Below are 22668 nucleotides of genomic sequence, written 5' to 3'. Positions count from 1 at the left end.
TATCCAATGCTACCAATTATATGCATATCCTGGCTTCTGGGCCTGAGTAACAGGCAGTTTACTTTGGGCACGTGTCACGGCCCCTCCTCTGCAGTGCAGGGGCGGTTCCTCCTGCAGGCAGAGGAGGGTCGTTAGTGATTGGAGCTGGCGTGATTGGAGCCACCTGGGTTTAGGGTATTTAAACCTGCTGCTTCACTAACCACTCTCTCTCCCTGCTCCTCCAGGTATGATCCTGTTTTGTTTGTTCCTTTGTAGGTTTATTTAGTTTCCACTCAGTCATGTTCCCACACACAGATTCATGCATCCATGCACCTTACATACACCCTACATTATGACATTTCCACACCTCATTCCTTTTTCTTTGTTTAAAGTTAATAGTTTTTGTTTACAATAAAGAACCTTTTGATTGGCCTATAGCCTGTGGCAAAAACAGGTATGAGCCGGCCTGTGACACAGGTCAGTCAGATAGGAAGTGGAGTAAATAGGGGCCTAGCCTGAAGAAGTGTGGGGATTCAGGTTCTCTGTAGAGAACTCAGACAGTGTTCTTTCTTTACCAGGAGGAAGATGAGGTTATATGGGAGAAACTTGGAGAGGGTGGGAGGCTTCAGGTTCCTTGGGATATACTTTGACACTAAACTGACCTGGGCAGAACACATTGAGAGAGTGGTGGTAATGTGTAAGAAGGTGGTAAATGTGATGCGCTCTCTGCCGGTGAAGGAGTGGGGGTGCTGGGCGTTCCTCATTGATGACCATGTATGTTGCATTGTTCTGATCTGTAATAGACTATGGCAGTATAGGGTATGGTTCAGCAGATCAGACCTCATTAGAAAGGCTAGGATGTCATACAGGGGCAAGAACTCAGAATATGTGGTGGGGTGTTTCGGGCCTCCCCAGTGGCTGCACTACAAGTGGAGATGGGTGATATGCCATTGCAGATTTTGAGACAGCAGCTGGGAAATAATTATTGGGTCAACCTACTGGGACATAGGGTGTCTCATCCTGCGAAAGGGATTTTACAGGCATGCTGAGAACATAAGGAAAGACAGAATACAAGCTTTGGGTGGGTGGGTAATACCCAGGTGAAGGAGATGGCATTGTATAGAAGGAAGTTTAGTCCAATGGTAGCTATTCCTGTAAATGCACCACGGCTACTCCCGCCTCCAGTAGTTGATCTAGAAGTGTTGGAGAGACTAGCTGGCCTTGCAGTGGACGGAGTAAGTCGTTAGTAGTAGCTATTTGCTCTGATTCATGTGCAGTGTTGATGAGTCTCCAGTCCTTTAGCTCATGTAGCAGACAAGACCTGCTTAATGAGGTGCTACAAACCCATGGAAGGATTAGACAGATGGGTACACAGATAGGATTTACTTGGGTCCCAGCCGATGTGGAGGGGAACAAGGCAGTTGATGTACTGGCTAAATAAGCACTTAGTAGTGGGGATGTTGATGTTGTTGTTTCAATGAGCAAGGCAGAGGCAAAAAGCCTGATATGGACAGTGATGGTGCAGAGATGGCAGGAGCAGTGGAATAGAGATACTAAGGGCAGAGAGGAGGCTATTTTTTACAAGATTATGGGTGGGACACAGCCGGTTGAATAAGAACTTAAATGTGATAGGAACGCATCTAACAGGAAAGTGTGATTATTGCCAGGAAACAGAGACCATGGAGCATGTATTGCCACAGTGGGCAGTATCAGAGGGAAAGAGAGAGGTTGAGGTCTAGCATGAGGGAGAAGGGGATATAGGACATTAGTTTAAAGAGTAAATTGAGGAGAATGTCTCAAAAATTTAGTTATATTTTAAGTGCAACGGGCTGGTTGGTAAGATTTCGTTTCTCCCCGTCTCTGGCCCACACTCCAGTACAGTAGGTGGCGGTAATGCACCATAACGTTGGATGCCAACCGCCGATAAACCTCACCGAAGAAGAATGGAGCCTTTCCGACTTTTCCGTGAGGATACTTTTATTTGGAAAATGTGCGAAATTCCGTGACCCGGAAGTATTTTTTTTTTGTGTGTTGCTGACGAGGCCCTTATCTGAGGTCGTCTGCTCGTCTTTCACGCTACTGAAAATGTCCAAACTACAGGTGTTGAATGCGTTTCTTACTCAGAAATTAACAGCGGTGGCTGTGGAGATATTTGGGGCAGTGGAGAAAATGATAACAGTGTATGAGGAAGAAATGTCCCGCTCAAACGAGGAGAGTAAAAGACTACAAAGACTACTGGATTCTGTTTACAAACCAGAGATAAGATTACATAAAACAGGTTTGTAGCTAACAGACTGGCTTACTGGGGAGGGTCAAGTGTTTTTTTATTTAAATCTAGTCCAGGGGAGGGTCATGTTATTTGTAATTATGAAATGTCAATATTGATCAGTGTTTTAGAATGATTTGCTTATTAGCCTATACGCTGAGTGTACAAAACATTAAGGACACATTAAGGGTAGTCTAGTCTATCATGTCTTTCCGTGACATTGACTGATCAGGTGAAAGCTCTGATAACTTATTGATGTCATTTGTTAAATCCACTTCAGTCAGTATAGATGAAGGGGAGGAGACAGTTTAAATAAGGATGTTTAAGCCTTGAGACAATTTATGAATGGTCAAGACAAAAAATGTAAGTGCAAAAAGAAATGCAACAATGAACGAGTATGGTAGTAACTGCCAGGCGTATTGGTTTGTGTCAAGAACTGCCACGCTGCTGGGTTTTTCACGCTCGACAGTTTCCAGTGTATCAAGAATGGTCCACCACCCAAAGGACATCCAGCCAACTTGACACAACTGTGGGAGGCATTGGAGTTAACATGAGCTAGCATCCCGGTGGAACTTTTTTGACACCTTGTAGAGTCCATGCCCAGACGAATTGAGACTGTTATGATGGCTAAAGGGGAGGTGCAACTCGGTTTTAGGAAGGTGCCCTTAATGTTTTGTACATCGATGCTGCCCCTCATGATTCTCTGCTGGAGCGCCATATCAAGTGCGCCTCTAAGCTATTTAGCGTGGTCTCAATCAAATGATCCATAGCATATAGCAGGGGCGGAAATCGCGGGGGGGACGGGGGCGACACGACCCCCCCATCCTGGGAAAAATATGATTTGTCCCCCCCAATATATCACTGAAACATAACTATGTAATTTAAATAATATTAATAATACGCAATGAAAGCAATTGTGCTGATTATAGACACTTAATAGCACGTTTTTAAGTTTCAAAAGATTGCGACCCCCCCCACCCTTTTCCTCACAATGGTTTGATCCACTGGCAAGGTAACAGAGGGGTCGTAGCCACTGTCTGAAAGGCACTCAATGAACGTAACTGACGTGAGGTTAATCCAGTCAATCGCGCACACACACTAGCTGAATATGCAGAGCTAGTGTGCAAATATTAACTATTAAGCTAGCTAGTAGCTAGTACCTATTCCATTTATGTGGCCTCGTCAAAGATGGAATCTTTGCTATGGTCAATTTATTCCGAGATCAGCATGCAGATGATGTAAGTTAGTGCTTCAAAGTCCCTGTGATAAGGTTAGCGATAAACTGAAGTCCAAACTGAACAGAACTACACTCTCTTCTACCATTGTCTTAAATATATTTAATGGTCTCGTTGCAAAAGCTAAATTGTCGCAAGGGAACTTTTATTTATTTATTTTATTTCATCTTTATTTAACCCGGGTAGCAAAGATTATAGCAAACACCATTGAAACAGAATTGGTGCTCGCTAGCTTTGCAAATTCAGCTATTGTTGGAAGCCAGCCAATATGAAACAAACTATTAAAATTACAAAAGGTTGCAGCATATGTTGTGTAAATGGTGAACTCATACAGCTGTCAACTCTTGTCATTTTAATCCGTTTCACATTTGCTAGCTACCTTTTAGATCGAAGCCCAAATAGAATGATAAAAGATAAGATGATAGAAGCCCATCTCCTACTGTAAATAACCTACACACTGTGTGTGTGTGTGTAGCCAGCCAGCCAGGTAGAAAAATGGCAGAAAAATAAAAGACGGACATCAGAGTATTTTTCAGTACACCAAAACGCAAAGTAAGAACCCTAGTAGCCTAATATCTCAAAGACTAGTTGATAAAATGTTCATAAGAAAGAAATGAAATTCTAATGGAAATGTTTCACAATGATGTCATTAGGCAGAGCAGGCAACAGATGGCACACAGACAGCAGAGTTGGGGACAGATATGCAGGGACAGACTGGCAGAGACAGGGAGTCTCAGGTAAGTTTGTTGAGTCTTTGTTTGGCAACATTACTAAAGGTTCTCAATTTTTTTGACTTGTAAAATAGGAACATAATTGGAAAATGCCATGGATACCCCCACTCTCAACTTAAACTGGTGACTGAACTAAGATTTGTTAAAGGCAATGGTATTGCTGTTGTGATTAGTTGTGTAGTTTTGGGTACCGGTAGTTAGGAGTACGGCAAACACCTTATTTCTTTGGTTCCTCAATATACATTTACCATATTACAATGTAGGCTATGTGTTACAGCACTACTTTTGGTGTCCCCCTCAGGAATTGCTCTTGAGAAAATGTCATGTAATTGTCCCCTCCAAAGTTGATATCAGATTTTCGCCCCTGGCATATAGGCTACAAAGTGCATGCTCGGAGAAGGGCAGTTATATTTCTAAGAGCTGTTGGGGTCATGTAAATAAAACTAGGCTGCATGGATAGTCCAACCCTGAGCCCCAGGCTGCTCAGCTAATAAGTTTTTGTGTGTTGCTTAACCATTGACTGTGTTCATGCTTAACCATTGACTGTGTTCATGCTTAACCATTGACTGTGTTCATGCTGCTTAACCATTGACTGTGTTCATGCTGCTTAACCATTGACTGTGTTCATGCTGCTTAACCATTGACTGTGTTCATGCTGCTTAACCATTGACTGTGTTCATGCTGCTTAACCATTGACTGTGTTCATGCTGCTTAACCATTGACTGTGTTCATGCTGCTTAACCATTGACTGTGTTCATGCTGCTTAACCATTGACTGTGTTCATGCTGCTTAACCATTGACTGTGTTCATGCTGCTTAACCATTGACTGTGTTCATGCTGCTTCACCATTGACTGTGTTCATGCTGCTTCACCATTGACTGCGTTCATGCTGCTTCACCATTGACTGCGTTCATGCTGCTTCACCATTGACTGCGTTCATGCTGCTGCTTCACCATTGACTGTGCTGCATAGGTGGCAGATGAGGAGAGTCAAAGGTTTCTAACGTAAATATATTTTATTTTCTTGCTCGTGGACTAGACTATAGCCTATATTCTGTTCAGTTTGAGAAGGAGAGCATGAAGATGAGGAGGAACAGAGGTCAACTTTGATAGCTTGCTACTACTATCATTTATTTGATCAAAAACACTGTTTCCTGGCCATTATGTATTTATCAGAGTTATTGTGAAGTCAATAACTTACATTGTGGTGCTGAAACATAAAGCAGCTGCGGAAATAGACAGCTCGTGGTGCTGAAAGTAGGCAGAATTCATTTCAACAGTCTTCATTTTAATTAGACTGAACAAGAGGGCTTTATGTTGGAGCTTATTTCTTCTAATTTAAGAAATGAGGTAGGCCTAGCTTTTTGACGGATGAAATTGGGCTACAGGCTGCTATATCCATTAATTTGTCAGTCAATTCTTCCACCCACCATGCACTCTTTAAATAGCCTACCTCCATGTCAGTGAAGGGCTGTTAAAGCCAAGACTCTAATTGAGGGGTATGAGAGGGTATGCCACAGGCCTACCTTTTTATTAAAGAAAATGCCCCCAAAATCACAGGCCTACCCCTTGTTAGATTAACATTTTGAAGAAAATAAAATGGATCCGATTTATATAAAGTGATCTATAACAGGCTTTGGTGCGCAATGCTTTTATGCTACAAACAAGCTGTCAAATACCCGGGAAAGACGTGACTCCGATGCATATGGGGATATCATTGTTTTGAAGTCTAGAGACTTCCTTAGATTTCGTACACCAGGCCTACAAACCTGACTCGGTTACACCAGCTCTGTCAGGAGGAAAGGGCCAAAATTCAAGCAACTTAATGTGGGAAGCTATGAGGGCTGCGTGGTCCCATGGTGTTTATACCTGCGTACTATTGTTCGCACAGATGAACGTGGTACCTTCAGGCATTTGGAAATTGCTCCCAAGGATGAGCCGGACTTGTGGAGGTCTACAATTATTTTTCTGTGGTCTTGACTGGTTTCTTTTGATTTTCCCATGATGCCAAGAGGCACTGAGTTTGAAGGTAGGCCTTGAAATACATCCACAGGTACACCTCCAATTGACTCAAATTATGTCAATTAGCCTATCAGAAGCTTCTAAAGCCATGACATAATTTTCTGGAATTTTCCACGCTGTTTAAAGGCACAGTCAACTTAGTGAATGTAAACTTCCAACTTCAACTGTACAGTCGTGGCCAAACGTTTTGAGAATGACACAAATATTAATTTTCACAAAGTCTGCTGCCTCAGTTTGTATGATGGCAATTTGCATATACTCTAGAATGTTATGAAGAGTGATCAGATGAATTGCAATTAATTCAGAAGCTTCTAAAGCCATGACTTTCATTTTCAGGAATTTTGCAAGCTGTTTTAAAGGCACAGTCTGTGGAGTGGTTGAAAAATAAGTTTTAATGTCTCCAACCTAAGTGTATGTAAACTTCCGACTTCCACTGTATATACAGTGTATTCAGACTAGAGGTCGACCGATTATGATTTTTCAACGTCGATACCGATTATTGGAGGACCAAAAAAAGCTGATACCGATTTTAATCGGCCGATTTGTATTTATTTGTAATAATGACAATTACAACAATACTGAATTAACACTTATTTTAACTTAATATATCAATCTATTTAGCCTCAAATAAATAATGAAACATGTTCAATTTGGTTTAAATAATGCAAAAACAAAGTGTTGGAGAAGAAAGTAAAAGTGCAATATGTGCCATGTAAAAAGGCTAACGTGTTAGTTCCTTGCTCAGAACATCATCAGATCAGAGCCTGAAGGTATGGAGGTGCCGTTCCCTTCACAGCTCCGTAGGCAATCACCATGGTCTTGTAGCGGATGCGAGCTTCAACTGGAAGCCAGTGGAGAGAGCGGAGGAGCGGGGTGACGTGAGAGAACTTGGGAAGGTTGAACACCAGACGGGCTGCGGCGTTCTGGATGAGTTGTAGGGGTTTAATGGCACAGGCAGGGAGCCCAGCCAACAGCGAGTTGCAGTAATCCAGACGGGAGATGACAAGTGCCTGGATTAGGACCTGCGCCGCTTCCTGTGTGAGGCAGGGTCGTACTCTGCGACTGTTGTAGAGCATGAACCTACAGGATCGGGTCACCGCCTTGATGTTAGTGGAGAAAGACAGGGTGTTGTCCAGGGTCACGCCAAGGTTCTTAGCACTCTGGGAGGAGGACACAATGGAGTTGTCAACCGTGATGGCGAGATCATGGAACGGGCAGTCCTTCCCCGGGAGGAAAAGCAGCTCCGTCTTGCCGAGGTTCAGCTTGAGGTGGTGATCCGTCATCCACACAGATATGTCTGCCAGACATGCAGAGATGCGATTCGCCACCTGGTTATCAGAAGGGGGAAAGGAGAAGATTAATTGAGTGTCGTCTGCATAGCAATGATAGGAGAGACCATGTGAGGATATGACAGAGCCAAGTGACTTGGTGTATAGCGAGAATAGGAGAGGGCCTAGAACAGAGCCCTGGGGCACACCAGTGGTGAGAGCACGTGGTGCGGAGACAGATTCTCGCCACACCACCTGGTAGGAGCGACCTATCAGGTAGGACGCAATCCAAGCGTGGGCCGCGCCGGAGATGCCCAACTCGGAGAGGGTGGAGAGGAGGATCTGGTGGTTCACAGTATCAAAGGCAGCAGATAGGTCTGGAAGGATGAGAGCAGAGGAGAGGGAGTTAGCTTTAGCAGTGCGGAGAGTCTCCGTGACACAGAGAAGAGCAGTCTCAGTTGAATGACCAGTCTTGAAACCTGACAGATTTGGATCAAGAAGGTCATTCTGAGAGAGAGATAGCAAGAGAGCTGGCCAAGGACGGCACGTTCAAGAGTTTTGGAGAGAAAAGAAAGAAGGGATACTGGTCTGTAGTTGTTGACATCGGAGGGATCGAGTGTAGGTTTTTTTCAGAAGGGGTGCAACTCTTGCTCTCTTGAAGACGGAAGGGACGTAGCCAGCGGTAAAGGATGAGTTGATGAGCGAGGTGAAGTAAGGGAGAAGGTCTCCGGAAATGGTCTGGAGAAGAGAGGAGGGGATAGGGTCAAGCGGGCAGGTTGTTGGGCGTCCGGCCGTCACAAGACGCGAGATTTCATCTGGAGAGAGAGGGGAGAAAGAGGTAGGGCAGTGTGAGCAGGACCAGCGGTGTCGTTTGACTTAACAAATGAGGATCGGATGTCGTCGACCTTCTTTTCAAAATGGTTGACGAAGTCATCCGCGGAGAGGGAGGAGGATTCAGGAGGGAGGAGAAGGTGGCAAAGAGCTTCCTAGGGTTAGAGGCAGATGCTTGGAATTTAGTGGTAGAAAGTGGCTTTAGCAGCAGAAACAGAAGAGGAAAATGTAGAGGAGGGAGTGAAAGGATGCCAGGTCCGCAGGGAGGCGAGTTTTCCAACATTTCCGCGCGGCTGCCCGGAGCCCTGTTTTGTGAGCTCGCAATGAGTCGTCGAGCCACGGAGCAGGAGGGGAGGACCGAGCCGGCCTGGAGGATAGGGGACATAGAGTCAATAATGCAGAAAGGGAGGAGAGGAGGGTTGAGGAGGCAGAATCAGGAGATAGTTTGGAGAAGGTTAGAGCAGAGGGAAGAGATGCTAGGATGGAAGAGGAGAGAGTAGCGGGAGAGCGAAGGTTGAGACGGCGCAATACCATCCGAGTAGCGGCAGAGTTTAGTGTTTGAGGAGAGCGAGAGGGAAAAGGATACAAGGTAGTGGTCGGAGACTTGGAGGGGAGTTGCAATGAGATTAGTGGAAGAACAGCATCTAGTAAAGATGAGGTCAAGCGTATTGCCTGCCTTGTGAGTAGGGGGGGAAGGTGAGAGGGTGAGGTCAAAAGAGGAGAGGAGTGGAAAGAAGGAGGCAGAGAGGAATGAGTCAAAGGTAGACGTGGGAGGTTAAAGTCACCCAGAACTGTGAGAGGTGAGCCATCCTCAGGAAAGGAACTTATCAAGGCGTCAAGCTCATTGATGAACTCTCCAAGGGAACCTGGAGGGCGATAAATGATAAGGATGTTAAGCTTGAAAGGGCTGGTAACTGTGACAGCATGGAATTTAAAGGAGGCGATAGACTGCTCTGTCAGACTGCTCTATCAAATCATAGACTTAATTATAACATAATAACACACAGAAATACGAGCCTTAGGTCATTAATATGGTCGAATCCGGAAACTATCATCTCGAATATAATATGTTTTTCCTGTCTGTGAAATACGGAACCGTTCCGTATTTCATCTAACGGGTGGCATCCCTAAGTCTAAATATTCCTGTTACATTGCATAACCTTCAATGTTATGTCATAATTACGTAGAATTCTGGCAAATTAGTTCGCATCGAGCCAGGCGGCCCAAACTGCTGCATATACCCTGACTCTGTTTGCAAGAGAAGTAACACATTTTCCCTAGTTAAAAGAAATTCATGTTAGCAGGCAATATTAACTAAATATGCAGGTTTAAAAATATATACTTGTGTATTGATTTTAAGAAAGGCATTGATGTTTATGGTTGGAGCAACATGTACCTAAGCGATTATATGCAACGCAGGACAGGCTAGATAACTACACATTGTTGATATTACTAGTTTAACTAGTGATTATGATTGATTGTTTTTTTATAATATAAGTTTAATGCTAGCTAGCAACTTACCTTGGCTTCTTACTGCATTCGCGTAACAGGCAGGCTCCTCGTGGAGTGCAATGTAAAGCAGGTGGTTAGAGCGTTGGACTAGTTAACCGTAAGGTTGCAAGATTGAATCCCCGAGCTGACAAGGTAAAAATCTGTCGTTCTGCCCCTGAACAAGGCAGTTAACCCACCGTTCCAAGGCCGTCATTGAAAATAAGAATGTGTTCTTAACTGACTTGCCTAGTTTAAATAATGGTCTAAAAAAAAAAATTGGGGGCCAAATCGGCGTCCAAAAATACTGATTTCCAATTGTTATGAAAACTTGAAATCGGCCCTAATTAATCGGCCATTCCGATTAATCGGTCAACCTCTAATTCAGACCACTTGACTTTTTCCACATTTTTTTACGTTACAGCCTTATACTAAAACAGATTAAATTGTTTTTTTTCTCATCAATCTACACCCAATACTCCATAATGACAAAGCAAAAACAGGTTTAGACATTTACAAATTAATAAAAAACATATTTACCTAAGTAATCAGACCCTTTACTCAGTACTTGTTGAAGCACCTTTGGCAGCGATTACAGCCTCGAGTCTTCTTGGACATGGCACTACAATCTTGGCACACCTGTATTTGGTGAGTTTCTCCCATTCTTCTCTGCATTGGGGCGGCAGGGTAGCCTAGTGGTTAGAGCGTTGGACTAGTAACCGAAAGGTTGCACGTTTGAATCCCCGAGCTGACAAGGTACAAATCTAAACAGGCAGTTAACCCACTGTTCCGAGGCCGTCATTGAAAATAAGAATTTGTTCTTAACTGACTTGCCTAGTTAAATAAAGGTTAAAAAAAATCCTCTCAAGCTCTGTCAGGTTGGATGGGGAGCGTCGCTGCATAGCTATTTTTCAGGTCTCTCCAGAGATCTTCGATCAGGTTCAAGTCCGGGCTCTGGCTGGTCCACTCAAGGACGTTCAGAGACTTGTCCTGAAGCCACTCCTGTGTTGTCTTGGCTGTGTGCTGTTGTTGTCCTGTTGGAAGGTGAACCTTTGCCCCAATCTAAGGTCCTGAGCACTCTGGAGCAAGTTTTCATCAAGGATCTCTCTGTAGGCACAATTGGCCCAGCGTTGTCTGGGTTAGGGGAGGGCTTGGCTGGCCATGATTTCCTTGTCCCATCATGCTCTAGCGACACCTTGTGGCGGGCCATCCCCCTGCAAGCTGACTTCAGTCGGCAGTTGTACTATTTTTTTTTTCCTCCGACACATTGGTGAGGCTGGCTTCCGGGTTAAGTGAGCAGTGTATCAAGTAGCAGTCTGGCTTGGCAGGGTCGTGTTTCATAGGATGCATGGCTCTTGACCTTCGCCTCTCCCGAATTCGTACGGGAGTTGCAGAGATGGTACAAGACTGTAACTACCAATTTGGGGAGAAAAGGGGGCAAAAGTACAATAATGATCTCTCTGTACTTTGCTCCGTTCATCTTTCCCTCGATCCTGACTAGTCTCCCAGTCCCTGCTGTTGAAAAACATCCCCATAGCATGATACTGCCACCACCATACTTCACCGTAGGGATGGTGCCAGGTTTCCTCCAGACCTGATGCTTGGCATTCAGGCCAAAGACTTAAATCTTGGTTTCATCAGACCAGAGAATGTTATTCCTCATGGTTTGAGTCTTTAGGTGCATCTTGGCAAACTCCAAGCGGGCTGTCATTTCCATTTTACTGAGGAGTGGCTTCCGTCTGGCCACTCTACCATAAAGGCCTGATTGGTGGAGTGCTACAGAGATGGTTGTCCTTCTGGAAGTTTCTCCACATGGTCACTCTGACAGAGGTCCAGAGGTCCTATCGGGTTGGTCACATCCTTCCTTGACTAAGGCTCTTCTCCCCCGATTGCTCAGTTTCGCCGGACGGCCAGCTCTAGAAAGTGGTGGTTCCAAACAAACTTCTTCCATTTTTAAGAGTGATGTAGGCCACTATGTTCTTGGGGACCTTCAATGCTGCATAAATGTTTTTGGTACCCTTCCCCAGATCTGTTTCTTGACACAATCCTGTCTCTCAACTCGACAAACAATTCCTTCGACCTCATGGCTTGTTTTTTTGCTCTGACATGCACTGTCAACTGTGGGACCTTTTTATATAGACAGGTGTGTGCTTTTTATAAATCATGTCGAATCAATTGAATTTACCACATATTGACTCCAAGTTGTAGAAACATCTCAAGGATGATCAATGAAAACGGGATGCACCTGAGCTCTACTTTGAGTCTCATAGCAAAGGGTCTGAATACTTATGTAAATAAGGTATTTCAGTTTTTGATATGTAGTAAATTTGCTAAAACTTCTAAACCTGTTTTTGCTTTGTCATTATGCGGAATTGTGTGTAGATTGAGGAAATATTTATATTTAATCCAGTTTAGAATAAGGCTGTAACGTAACATTTGGTAAAAGGCAAGGGGTCTGTATACTTTCCGAATGCACTGTAGATATGTGCCCATCTCAGTGAACTAATCCATTGCAGAGGCAGGCCTAGACTAAGACAATTTATGCTTGATCCGGAAATGTGGTCGTAGGCTCCATATGGAGGGTGTGACGAAATTGCTCAGCCTCCCGAGGCATGCAGAGGTCAAATCAAGCTCCGTACCGCATCGTCATGCACCTCCCTTCTCAAAGTAAGGTTTTCTTCACCTCAAACAGCAAGCAAACTAAGTCTGTTTTTACATCCATTGAGGATTACAATACTTCCTCAATGTGTTTGAAAAATCTTTCCAGCTCTCTCCCTTTTGATAACCACTCAGCGTGAAAGGGAAAAATGTCATGCTCTGATCCAATGGAAACATCATAAAATAGGCCTACCTGATTACTTCTTATTAGTGCTTGACTAGGTTCCGATTTTCATTTTGGGTGCTGGTACTCTTTTATATTTAGGTGCAGGAGCTCCACAATACTTTTGAGCTAATATTCTATAAGAGGAACAGGAGCTCAAGCAGTAGAACATTTGAGGTGCCGGTACTCGTCTCCGGTGAGCTCCTGCCCAAATCAAGCACTGCTTCTTATCCCTTGCACAAATAGTCTACAGCTGTGTCTGTCCCAAGCTTACTGGCACAGGAAACTCTGAAGGCCCACAATATTTTATACGTTTCAAGTTTGTTGCAGACAGGCCATGTGTAGCCAATGTGATTTATAGGATATTTTATCAGGGTTTTTTTTTTACCTGCAGGTTGCAATGTTTTTATTTGTTTGCTTTATGTAGGCTATTTCTACATAGTTGGAAATTGTAAAAGTTTTTAGGTTTATAATTAACCACATGAATGATTTTGAGACATGAAGACGTTTATTATAAATTAAATAACTGTTTCACGAAAAAGTGCATATGAAAACCATAACTGGCACGCAGATCGGTAGAAATTGTAAGATAAATTGGCATTCCACATGAGAAAGGTTGCCGACTCCTCATGTTGCCTATTACAGGCAACTTAAGGAGGGTAACGGCAGAAGGTGCCAAAGCCATCAGGAGTGGGAGGAGGATAGTTGGTTAAGGTTTTTCTTCTTCTAGATCTCTCTGGCGCCCTCAAGGCATTTAATGAAACCGTTATTGATTTTATTAAAACGGTGTATTTTTCCATATACTGAAACACCCTATAGGTCAAAAGTTTTGGAACACCTACTCATTCAAGGGTTTTTCTTTATTTTTACTGTTTTCTACATTGTAGAACAATAGTGAAGACATCAACTATGAAATAACATATGGAATCTTGTAGTAACCAAAAAAGTGTTAAACAAATCAAAATATTTTAAAGATTCTTCAAATAGCCACTTTTTTTTTTCTTGATGAAAGCTTTGCACCCTCTTGGCATTCTCTCAACCAGCTTCATGAGGTAATCTCCTGGAATGCATTTCATTTAACAGGTGTGCCTTAAGTTAATTTGTGGAATTTCTTTCCTTAATGTGTTTGAACCAATCAGTTGTGTTGTGACGACAAGGTAGGTGGGTATACAGAAGAGAGCCCTATTTTGTAAAAGACCAAGTCCATATTATGGCAATGATAAGAGAATTATCTAATAAAGGTAAATGAATAAAGAATCCATTATTAATTAGTAGTTATGTAGCATGGGTAATGAATAATTAAAGTACTGAACGTTAGTCCCATAAGGTCTAGTAGAGACCCGGAAGGGAGAGAAATGTGTGTGTGATTAGTGGGCCTAAGGGAACCGTAGACGTGTGTGTGAAAAGAGACCGGGAGTAGCCTTCAAGGTTCCCTTAATCTCGGGGGAAAGGAACAGGCAGCGCTGGATAGTGATTAACAGTGGTGGGAAGTCCGGGGAGGGATACTATTCACCTACTGTTTGTGTGTATGTATGTGCGTAGGTTATCTACTGTTTGTGTGGAGGTGTGTGCGTAAGCGGAGAGAGAGGATAAGATGAACTTCTTTGTTAATGTTGGGCAGAACGTATGTATGAACCTTTTGCAGATGCTGAGTCTTTGCCTAATTATTAACCCATTGTCTTACAAACCTTGGGAATTAGTCAAGGCCTATTGATTGTTAATTATTATAATTGGGATAGAATAATTCCCATAACAGGCAAGAACAGTTCAAATATGCAAAGAGAAACGACAGTCCATCACTAGTTTAAGACATGAAGGTCGGTCAATACGGAAAATTTCAAGAACTTGGAAAGTTTCTTCAAGTGCAGTCGCAAAAACCATCAAGCGCTATGCTGAAACTGGCTCACATGAGGACCGCCACAGAAATGGAAGACCCAGAGTTACCTCTGCTGCAGAGGATAAGTTCATTAGAGTTACAAGCTTCAGAAATTGCAGCCTAAATAAATGCTTCACAGAGTTAAAGTAACAGACACATCTCAACATCAACTGTTCAGAGGAGACTGTATGAATCAGGACTTCATGGTTGAATTGCTGCAAAGAAACCACTAACGGACACCAATAATAATAAGAAGAGACTTGCTTGGGCCAAGAAACATGAGCAATGGACATTAGACAGGTGGAAATTTGTCCTTTGGTCTGTAGTCCAAATTAGAGATTTTTGGTTCCAACTGCTGTCTTTGTGAAACGCAGTGTTGGTGAACCGATGATCTCCGCATGTGTATTTCCCACCGTAAAGCATGGAGGAGGTGGTGTTATGGTGTGGGGTTGCTTTGCTGGTGACACTGATTTTTTTTTATTTTTTATTCAAGTTACACTTAACAAGCATGGGTACCACAGCATTCTGCAGCAATATGCCATCCCATCTGGGCTTAGTGGGACTATAGTGTTTTTCAACAGGACAATGACCCAACACTTCTCCGGGCTGTTTTACCAAATAAGGAAAGTGATGGAGTGCTGCATCAGATGACCTGGGTCTCCACAATCCCCCGACCTCAACCAAATAATAATATTTTTTTAAGCCCTTTTCCTCCCCAATTCCGTGGTATCCAATTGGTAGTTAGTCTTGTCCCATCGCTGCAACTCGCCTCAGGAGAGGTTGGAGGTCGAGAGCCGTGGGTCCTCCGAAACACAACCAAGCCAAGCCGCACTGCTTCTTGACACAATGCCCGCTTGACCCGGAAGCCTGCCTCGCCAATGTGTCGGAGGAAACACCTGGCGACCGTGTCAGCGTGCATTTCGCCCGGCCCACCACTGGAGTCACTAGTGTGCAATGCGACAAGAACATTCCTGCCGGCCAAACCCTCCCCTAACCCGGACAACGCTGGGCCAATTGTGCGCCGCCCAATAGGTCTCCCGGTTGCGGAGAGCCTGGACTCGTACCAGGATCTCTAGTGGTACAGCTCGCACTGCGATGCAGTGCCTTAGACCACTGCGCCACTCGGGAGGTGACCTCAACCAAATTGAGTTGGTTGGGATGAGTCAGACCGCAGAGTGAAGGAAAAGCAGCCAACAAGTGCTCAGCATATGTGGGAACTCCCTCAATACTGTTGGGAAAGCATTCCAAGTGAAGCTGGTTGAGAGAATGCCAAGAGTATGCAAAGCTTTCATCAAGGCAAAGGGTGGCTATTTGAAGAATCTAAAATATAAAATATCTGTGTAACACTTATTTTGGTTACTACATGATTCCTTGTGTTATTTCATAGTTTAGATGTCTTCAATATTATTCTACAATGTAGAAAACAGTAAAAATAAAGAAACCCTTGAATGAGTAGGTGTTCTGAAACTTTTGACTGGTAGTGTACATGTTTAAAAATGTAAACCAATCGCTTGGTCGAAAGAACAGATTACTTTCGGTCAACCAATATTTGGGGGGGGGGGGCGGGGTCAACCCTAATTCAGAGTTTGAGAAGCTCCCCACAGAACAGAGAACCACCCTTAACTTGGCGCTACATTATTTATTTTTTTGTCGAAATGAGAACCAAGATAGTATCTTCTAAAATGTCTGTCAAATTGCGTTTGAATTTAGAAAATGGTCCGTTATTAAAATAAATGTTTTGCTCCATTAAGTAGTCCAACGATGTCTACGCCGCCGTCTTGTATATTTCAAATGTTTTACTCATTGATCGAGACAGTTGAGTGTCATCATGACATGTGGTACTTTGGGGTGGACCTAGCTCTCAAACTCTAGGAGGCATTCTGCCTTCTCTCCGCAGTTCTCAGACATTTGCTTTTCCCACGACTGCCTCGTGAACTTCAATCCCAACGCTGTTTTAACGTTTCGGAACGTCAATAATCATCGCTTTTGAAACACATGGCCCTTTAACTTTCGTCAGCGAGAAGGAATCCTTCAAATAAGAAAGGTAGATTTACTGTAGCTGTTAAAGATCCATACAGCTATGGGGGCCTGCACTTCCCGAGTTACGCTTACACAGTTGTTCAGAGCATGCTAGATAGCTCATTTAGACAGGTAGTTCGCCTCTTGTCTTCTGTCTGTTTTCCGTAAACAAGCTCTGTAACATGGAGATATGGCCATGTGGGAAGACTAACCTTATCAATGTGTGTATCAATTTAACTTTTTTTTTTTTTTTCAATGATTTCTCGCTGATATGAAAGATAAAAATCCTTCTACTTCCAATACCTTACGCAAGCGACGTGTGTTAATGTTCAGATTGAGCATTGTGGAGCATAACAAACTCTTCCATTTCCCCCCCCCCCATGGAAGACGCCTTCGTCCAATGACTCTAGTGTCATGTAATGGAAATGAGTCATGATCAAGGGCTAAGGTAGCAGCCCACCTGTCTCAATCAATGAGAGATTTGAAATAGACCAGATTTAGACCAATGACTCTCTCTATATATGTGTGTGTGTGTGTATATATGTGTGTGTGTGTGTGTATATGTATGTGTATGTATGTATATGTGTGTGTGTGTATATGTGTGTGTATATATATATATGTGTGTATGTATGTGTGTGTATATATGTGTGTGTGTGTGTGTGTATATATATATATATATATATATATGTATGTATGTATGTATGTATGTATGTATGTATGTATGTATGTATGTATGTATGTATGTATGTATGTATGTATGTATGTATGTATGTATGTATGTATGTATGTATGTATGTATGTATGTATGTATGTATGTATGTATGTATGTATGTATGTATGTATGTATGTATGTATGTATGTATGTATGTATGTATGTATGTATGTATGTATGTATGTATGTATGTATGTATGTATGTATGTATGTATGTATGTATGTATGTATGTATGTATGTATGTATGTATGTATGTATGTATGTATGTATGTATGTATGTATGTATGTATGTATGTATGTATGTATGTATGTATGTATGTATGTATGTATGTATGTATGTATGTATGTATGTATGTATGTATGTATGTATGTATGTATGTATGTATGTATGTATGTATGTATGTATGTATGTATGTATGTATGTATGTATGTATGTATGTATGTATGTATGTATGTATGTATGTATGTATGTATGTATGTATGTATGTATGTATGTATGTATGTATGTATGTATGTATGTATGTATGTATGTATGTATGTATGTATGTATGTATGTATGTATGTACGTACGTACGTATGACTTTATAACTGTAATGGCACTGTAGCACTTTGTATGGTTTACACAGTACAATGTGATTTTTGAGAATATGCTCATGATGGTGTATTAATGTCTGTTTTGATGGGGTGAAGACAAATTTCCACATTGCGTCGACACTAATGTTTTTCTAATTCAGAAATGATTAATTGAAGGTGGACTAGGCTTTTTGTGACATTTTGGACTTAACCAGGCCTCCTTTTAAGACTGTTTCATTTGTAGGTGCTACAGAGTAAACATACGTGACATATGTAACTTTACCGCTTGCTCTGTAATATGAGTAGTATTTACATTTCTAACGATTTGCTTAAATTTATGAATACTGACAAATATAAATATTGAAAATATACCATATTTTATATGGCAAATGTTTCAATATATTGTTGAACATAAAATACTACTCATTACAGAGCAAGAGGTAAAGCTTCAAATGACACTTTTGCTTTGTAGCACCTACAGATGAAACATTGTCATAAGAGGCCTGGGTAAGGACAAATTGTCACAATATTCCAACTTCAAATCATTATTTCTCAATCATGCTTTAAGATATACACTGCTCAAAAAAATAAAGGGAACACTAAAATAACACATCCTAGATCTGAATGAATGAAATAATCTTATTAAATACTTTTTTCTTTACATAGTTGAATGTGCTGACAACAAAATCACACAAATAATCAATGGAAATCCAATTTATCAACCCATGGAGGTCTGGATTTGGAGTCACACTCAAAATTAAAGTGGAAAACCACACTACAGGCTGATCCAACTTTGATGTAATGTCCTTAAAACAAGTCAAAATGAGGCTCAGTAGTGTGTGTGGCCTCCACGTGCCTGTATGCTCTCCCTACAACGCCTGGACATGCTCCTGATGAGGTGGCGGATGGTCTCCTGAGGGATCTCCTCCCAGACCTGGACTAAAGCATCCGCCAACTCCTGGACAGTCTGTGGTGCAACGTGGCGTTGGTGGATGGAGCGAGACATGATGTCCCAGATGTGCTCAATTGGATTCAGGTCTGGGGAATGGGCGGGCCAGTCCATAGCATCAATGCCTTCTTCTTGCAGGAACTGCTGACACACTCCAGCCACATGAGGTCTAGCATTGTCTTGCATTAGGACGAACCCAGGGCCAACCGCACCAGCATATGGTCTCACAAGGGGTCTGAGGATCTCATCTCGGTACCTAATGGCAGTCAGGCTACCTCTGGCGAGCACATGGAGGGCTGTGCGGCCCCCCAAAGAAATGCCACCCCACACCATGACTGACCCACCGCCAAACCGGTCATGCTGGAGGATGTTGCAGGCAGCAGAACGTTCTCCACGGCATCTCCAGACTCTGTCACGTCTGTCACATGTGCTCAGTGTGAACCTGCTTTCATCTGTGAAGAGCACAGGGCGCCAGTGGCGAATTTGCCAATCTTGGTGTTCTCTGGCAAATGCCAAACGTCCTGCACGGTGTTGGGCTGTAAGCACAACCCCCACCTGTGGACGTCGGGCCCTCATACCACCCTCATGGAGTCTGTTTCTGACCGTTTGAGCAGACACATGCACATTTGTGGCCTGCTGGAGGTCATTTTGCAGGGCTCTGGCAGTGCTCTTCCTGCTCCTCCTTGCACAAAGGCGGAGGTAGCGGTCCTGCTGCTGGGTTGTTGCCCTCCTATGGCCTCCTCCACATCTCCTGATGTACTGGCCTGTCTCCTGGTAGTGCCTCCATGCTCTGGACACTACGCTGACACACAGCAAACCTTGCCACAGCTCGCATTGATGTGCCATGCTGGATGAGTTGCACTACCTGAGCCACTTGTGTGGGTTGGAGACTCCGTCTCATGCTACCACTAGAGTGAAAGCAGCGCCAGCATTCAAAAGTGACCAAAACATCAGCCAGGAAGCATAGGAACTGAGAAGTGGTCTGTGGTCCCCACCTGCAGAACCACTCCTTAATTGGGGGTGTCTTGCTAATTGCCTATAATTTCCACCTGTTGTCTATTCCATTTGCACAACAGCATGTGAAATTTATTGTCAGTGTTGCTTCCTAAGTGGACAGTTTGATTTCACAGAAGTGTGATTGACTTGGAGTTACATTGTGTTGTTTAAGTGTTCCCTTTATTTTTTGAGCAGTGCATTTCAAGAATCCTTCTTCCAAAAGGAACCTTCTATGGATTACATTTTGTGAAAATCCCCCAAATCATGGTTTTGTTCTAGTTTCGTGAGGAATCACCCGCAAGTCTTATCAGACTGTAAGATGAACAGTATCAAAGTATTGTACATCTTATGTTGGCCTATTTCCCTTATGTTACCTTCTCCATCACTCCAGAACCCCAGCAGCTCACTGTCCCTGTCCCTGAGGAGGTTCCCCCTGAACAGCAGCACTGTGAGCAGGAGTGGAGCCCAGGTCTGGGGCAGGAGGACTCAGACCCCACACAGACTAAAGAGGAACAGGAGGACCCAGAGCACACACAGATTAAAGAGGAACCGGAGGAGATCATGACCAGACAGGAGGAAGAGCAGCTTCAGGGGCTGGAGTCTGATATCAAAGAGTTCATATTCACTCCTTCCTGTGTGAAAAATGACTATGATCAGGACCCCCCTCAGCCCTCACATCTTTCCCAAACCCTAACAACGCAGACCAGAGAGAGGGACTTAGTATGCATCAGCACAACTACAGAGATGGAAACTGAACCTGATGGCGAGGTTTACAGAGGAACAGAATCAAACAGTTACTCTCCGCCCTTCCCTGTAGTAAATGGAGCTCAATGTGAAGTCAGTGAAAATGTTAATGGGGGGGTGCCAGTGTTAAAGCTACTACCAGTGTTAAAGCTACTCAAATCAAAGAGAATGCGGACAAATGAGAGCCAAAATTCCAATACCTCTGCAGAGGGCTGGAAAACCGATGTGTTGCCCAATCAGAAATCAGCCAGTCATGGCAATGCTGCTCCTTGTTGTTGCAAAGTGTGTGGGAAGTCTTTTAAATTTTTGGTGGCTTTAATTAATCATGCGCAAACAGTACATGCAAATGATGTGAAACATATATGTGGTGTGTGTGGAAAAAACATTAACTCTTCTCAATGTATGATAGAACACCAACAATCTCACATTGCAGAAAAACCTTTTTGTCATATTTGTGGCAAATGTTTCCATTGTAATGCTAAACTGAGAACGCATATGCGTGTCCACACAGGAGAGAGACCATATTGGTGCCAAAAATGTGGCAAAGGCTTCAGGCAGCAGCAAAACCTGAAAGAGCATATGAGGACTCATACAGCGGAGAAACCGTATCGGTGCGAAGAATGTGGCAAATGCTTTAAACACTCGAGCAGCCTGACCGTGCATATGAGGAACCACACGGGGGAGAGACCATATAAGTGCCATTTTTGTGAGAAATCCTTTGTCTCAGCAAGTAAACGAAGTCTCCACCAACGGATTACATTGGAAAGAACTGGAAACTGTTTCAGTGCAGCCAGTGCAGCAGAAGCTTTAGTCATGTGGTGACCCTGAGAAAGCACATGAAGAACATGCACAAACAGTGCCCCCAATTCCAAACCAACACCGCACTCCTAGAGACTCACTTTGCATTCCTTCCAATGTCACGTGTTTCTGAACTTAAGAGCGTCACTTTCAGAATAGTTTCTAATTAGCCCCTAACCCCTCAAGAATTTTCACTGATTCATCTTTGGGAGAACAATGAAATCTCCTGCAGTGATCATTCAGTGACAGACATGTAATGTACACAGAACCATGTAGTGTGATATACATTTAGATCTTATCCAGAGTGACTTACAGTTATTGCGTTCATCTTAAGGCAAGGTTTCCCAAAGTAGGTCCTAGGCCCCCCCGGGTGCACGTTTTTAGTTTTTTGCTTAGCACTACACAACTGATTTCAAATAACCAACACCTCATCAAACTTTGATTATAACAATCAGCTATGTAGTGCTAGGGGGAAGAAAATAAAAAAGTTCACCCAGGGGGGACCCAGGACCGACTTTGGGAAACCCTGTCTTAAGGTAACTAGGTGAGACAAGACCATATATCACAGTAATAGTAAAAAAAAATGTTTTAAAAGGTGAAGATGCTGTAAATCTATATAAATGCATCTAGTGACCACTGAACTGCTGTTACTGTAGGATAGACACAGTCCTACACCCTCCCACATTCTGTGGTAATATATTGTTTGTTTTTTGTCTACCAAGCTGAGAATATATGGAAAATCTGTGCTGTCATGTTTTAGGATGTTCATGTAACGGTGTTGTTATTGAGGCATAGTTTTACTTTGTCTGTAATATCTCTGCTGTGAAAAAATGGAAAATAAAAGTTAAAAAAATAAGCGCTCTCCTTTGTCTTTTGCTGCCATGCAGCTTAGCAAATGTTATAATAAAATAGATATTGAATTGAAATCATTTTAAAAACATGTTTTGGCTTTAGTGTGTATGCTTAGGCTACTTAAGGCATTTAAATCTAGTTAACGATTAACTGAATTGAGAACAGAGACTGAATGCAATATGACATTTTATTAAATAGTTTGGGAAATGGCCTTGTCTCTTGAGGGAAGATCCTCGGAGCCAGATGTGATTGCAATTATGAGAATTTGGGTAAGTTTGACACACAAATACATTGCAAGAGTTACTCCCATTGGTTGAGAAAGATTATAATTGTAAGAGTAAGCAGATATGTTAAACAGCAAGCGTGAGTAATGTAAATTATTGTGCCATGCTCATACTGTAGGTTAAGGTAAATAGGTGTATGACATTTCCCACGGCTAATAGAAAAGATATGATAACATGTATAACCGCTAACATACATTCCCACTAAGCACATAGAATAGGAAACT

The 22668-nt window shown here is 42.8% G+C and overlaps 1 protein-coding gene across 3 annotated transcripts; it reads left to right on the top strand.

Annotated features, from left to right (window-relative positions):
• Window positions 1–1977: 1977 nt before the first annotated feature.
• LOC145859554 (uncharacterized) lies at window positions 1978–22164 on the top strand. Of its 3 annotated transcripts, XR_014379804.1 has the most exons (4): window positions 1978–2257; window positions 4134–4217; window positions 5184–5215; window positions 20158–22164. XR_014379804.1 is itself a non-coding variant. In XM_082959447.1 (3 exons), the coding sequence occupies exons 1-3, from the start codon at window positions 2065–2067 to the stop codon at window positions 21330–21332; spliced, it is 1452 nt and encodes a 483-aa protein (XP_082815573.1). In that variant the 5' UTR covers window positions 1978–2064; the 3' UTR covers window positions 21333–22164. The 3 variants fall into 3 exon arrangements, 2 of the variants coding, with proteins under 2 accessions (XP_082815573.1, XP_082815575.1); XM_082959447.1 differs by lacking the exon at window positions 5184–5215; XM_082959449.1 differs by lacking the exons at window positions 4134–4217; window positions 5184–5215 and having other exon boundaries at window positions 1991–2257.
• Window positions 22165–22668: the final 504 nt, after the last annotated feature.

The sequence above is a fragment of the Salmo salar genome, chromosome 12 (assembly GCF_965601325.2).
Source record: "Salmo salar chromosome 12, fSalSal1, whole genome shotgun sequence".
In the NCBI taxonomy this organism is placed as follows: Eukaryota; Metazoa; Chordata; class Actinopteri; order Salmoniformes; family Salmonidae; genus Salmo; species Salmo salar.
This window is presented reverse-complemented; position numbering and strand designations above follow the sequence as displayed.

Excerpts from the sequence above, each read along its gene's own strand:
- LOC145859554 (XM_082959447.1), top strand. The coding sequence starts at position 2,065 with ATGTCCAAACTACAGGTGTTGAATGCGTTTCTTACTCAGAAATTAACA. Across the intron at positions 2,258-4,133 it reads GATAAGATTACATAAAACAG|GCAGAGCAGGCAACAGATGG; the intron begins GTTTGTAGCTAA and ends TGATGTCATTAG. Across the intron at positions 4,218-20,157 it reads GCAGAGACAGGGAGTCTCAG|AACCCCAGCAGCTCACTGTC; the intron begins GTAAGTTTGTTG and ends CCATCACTCCAG.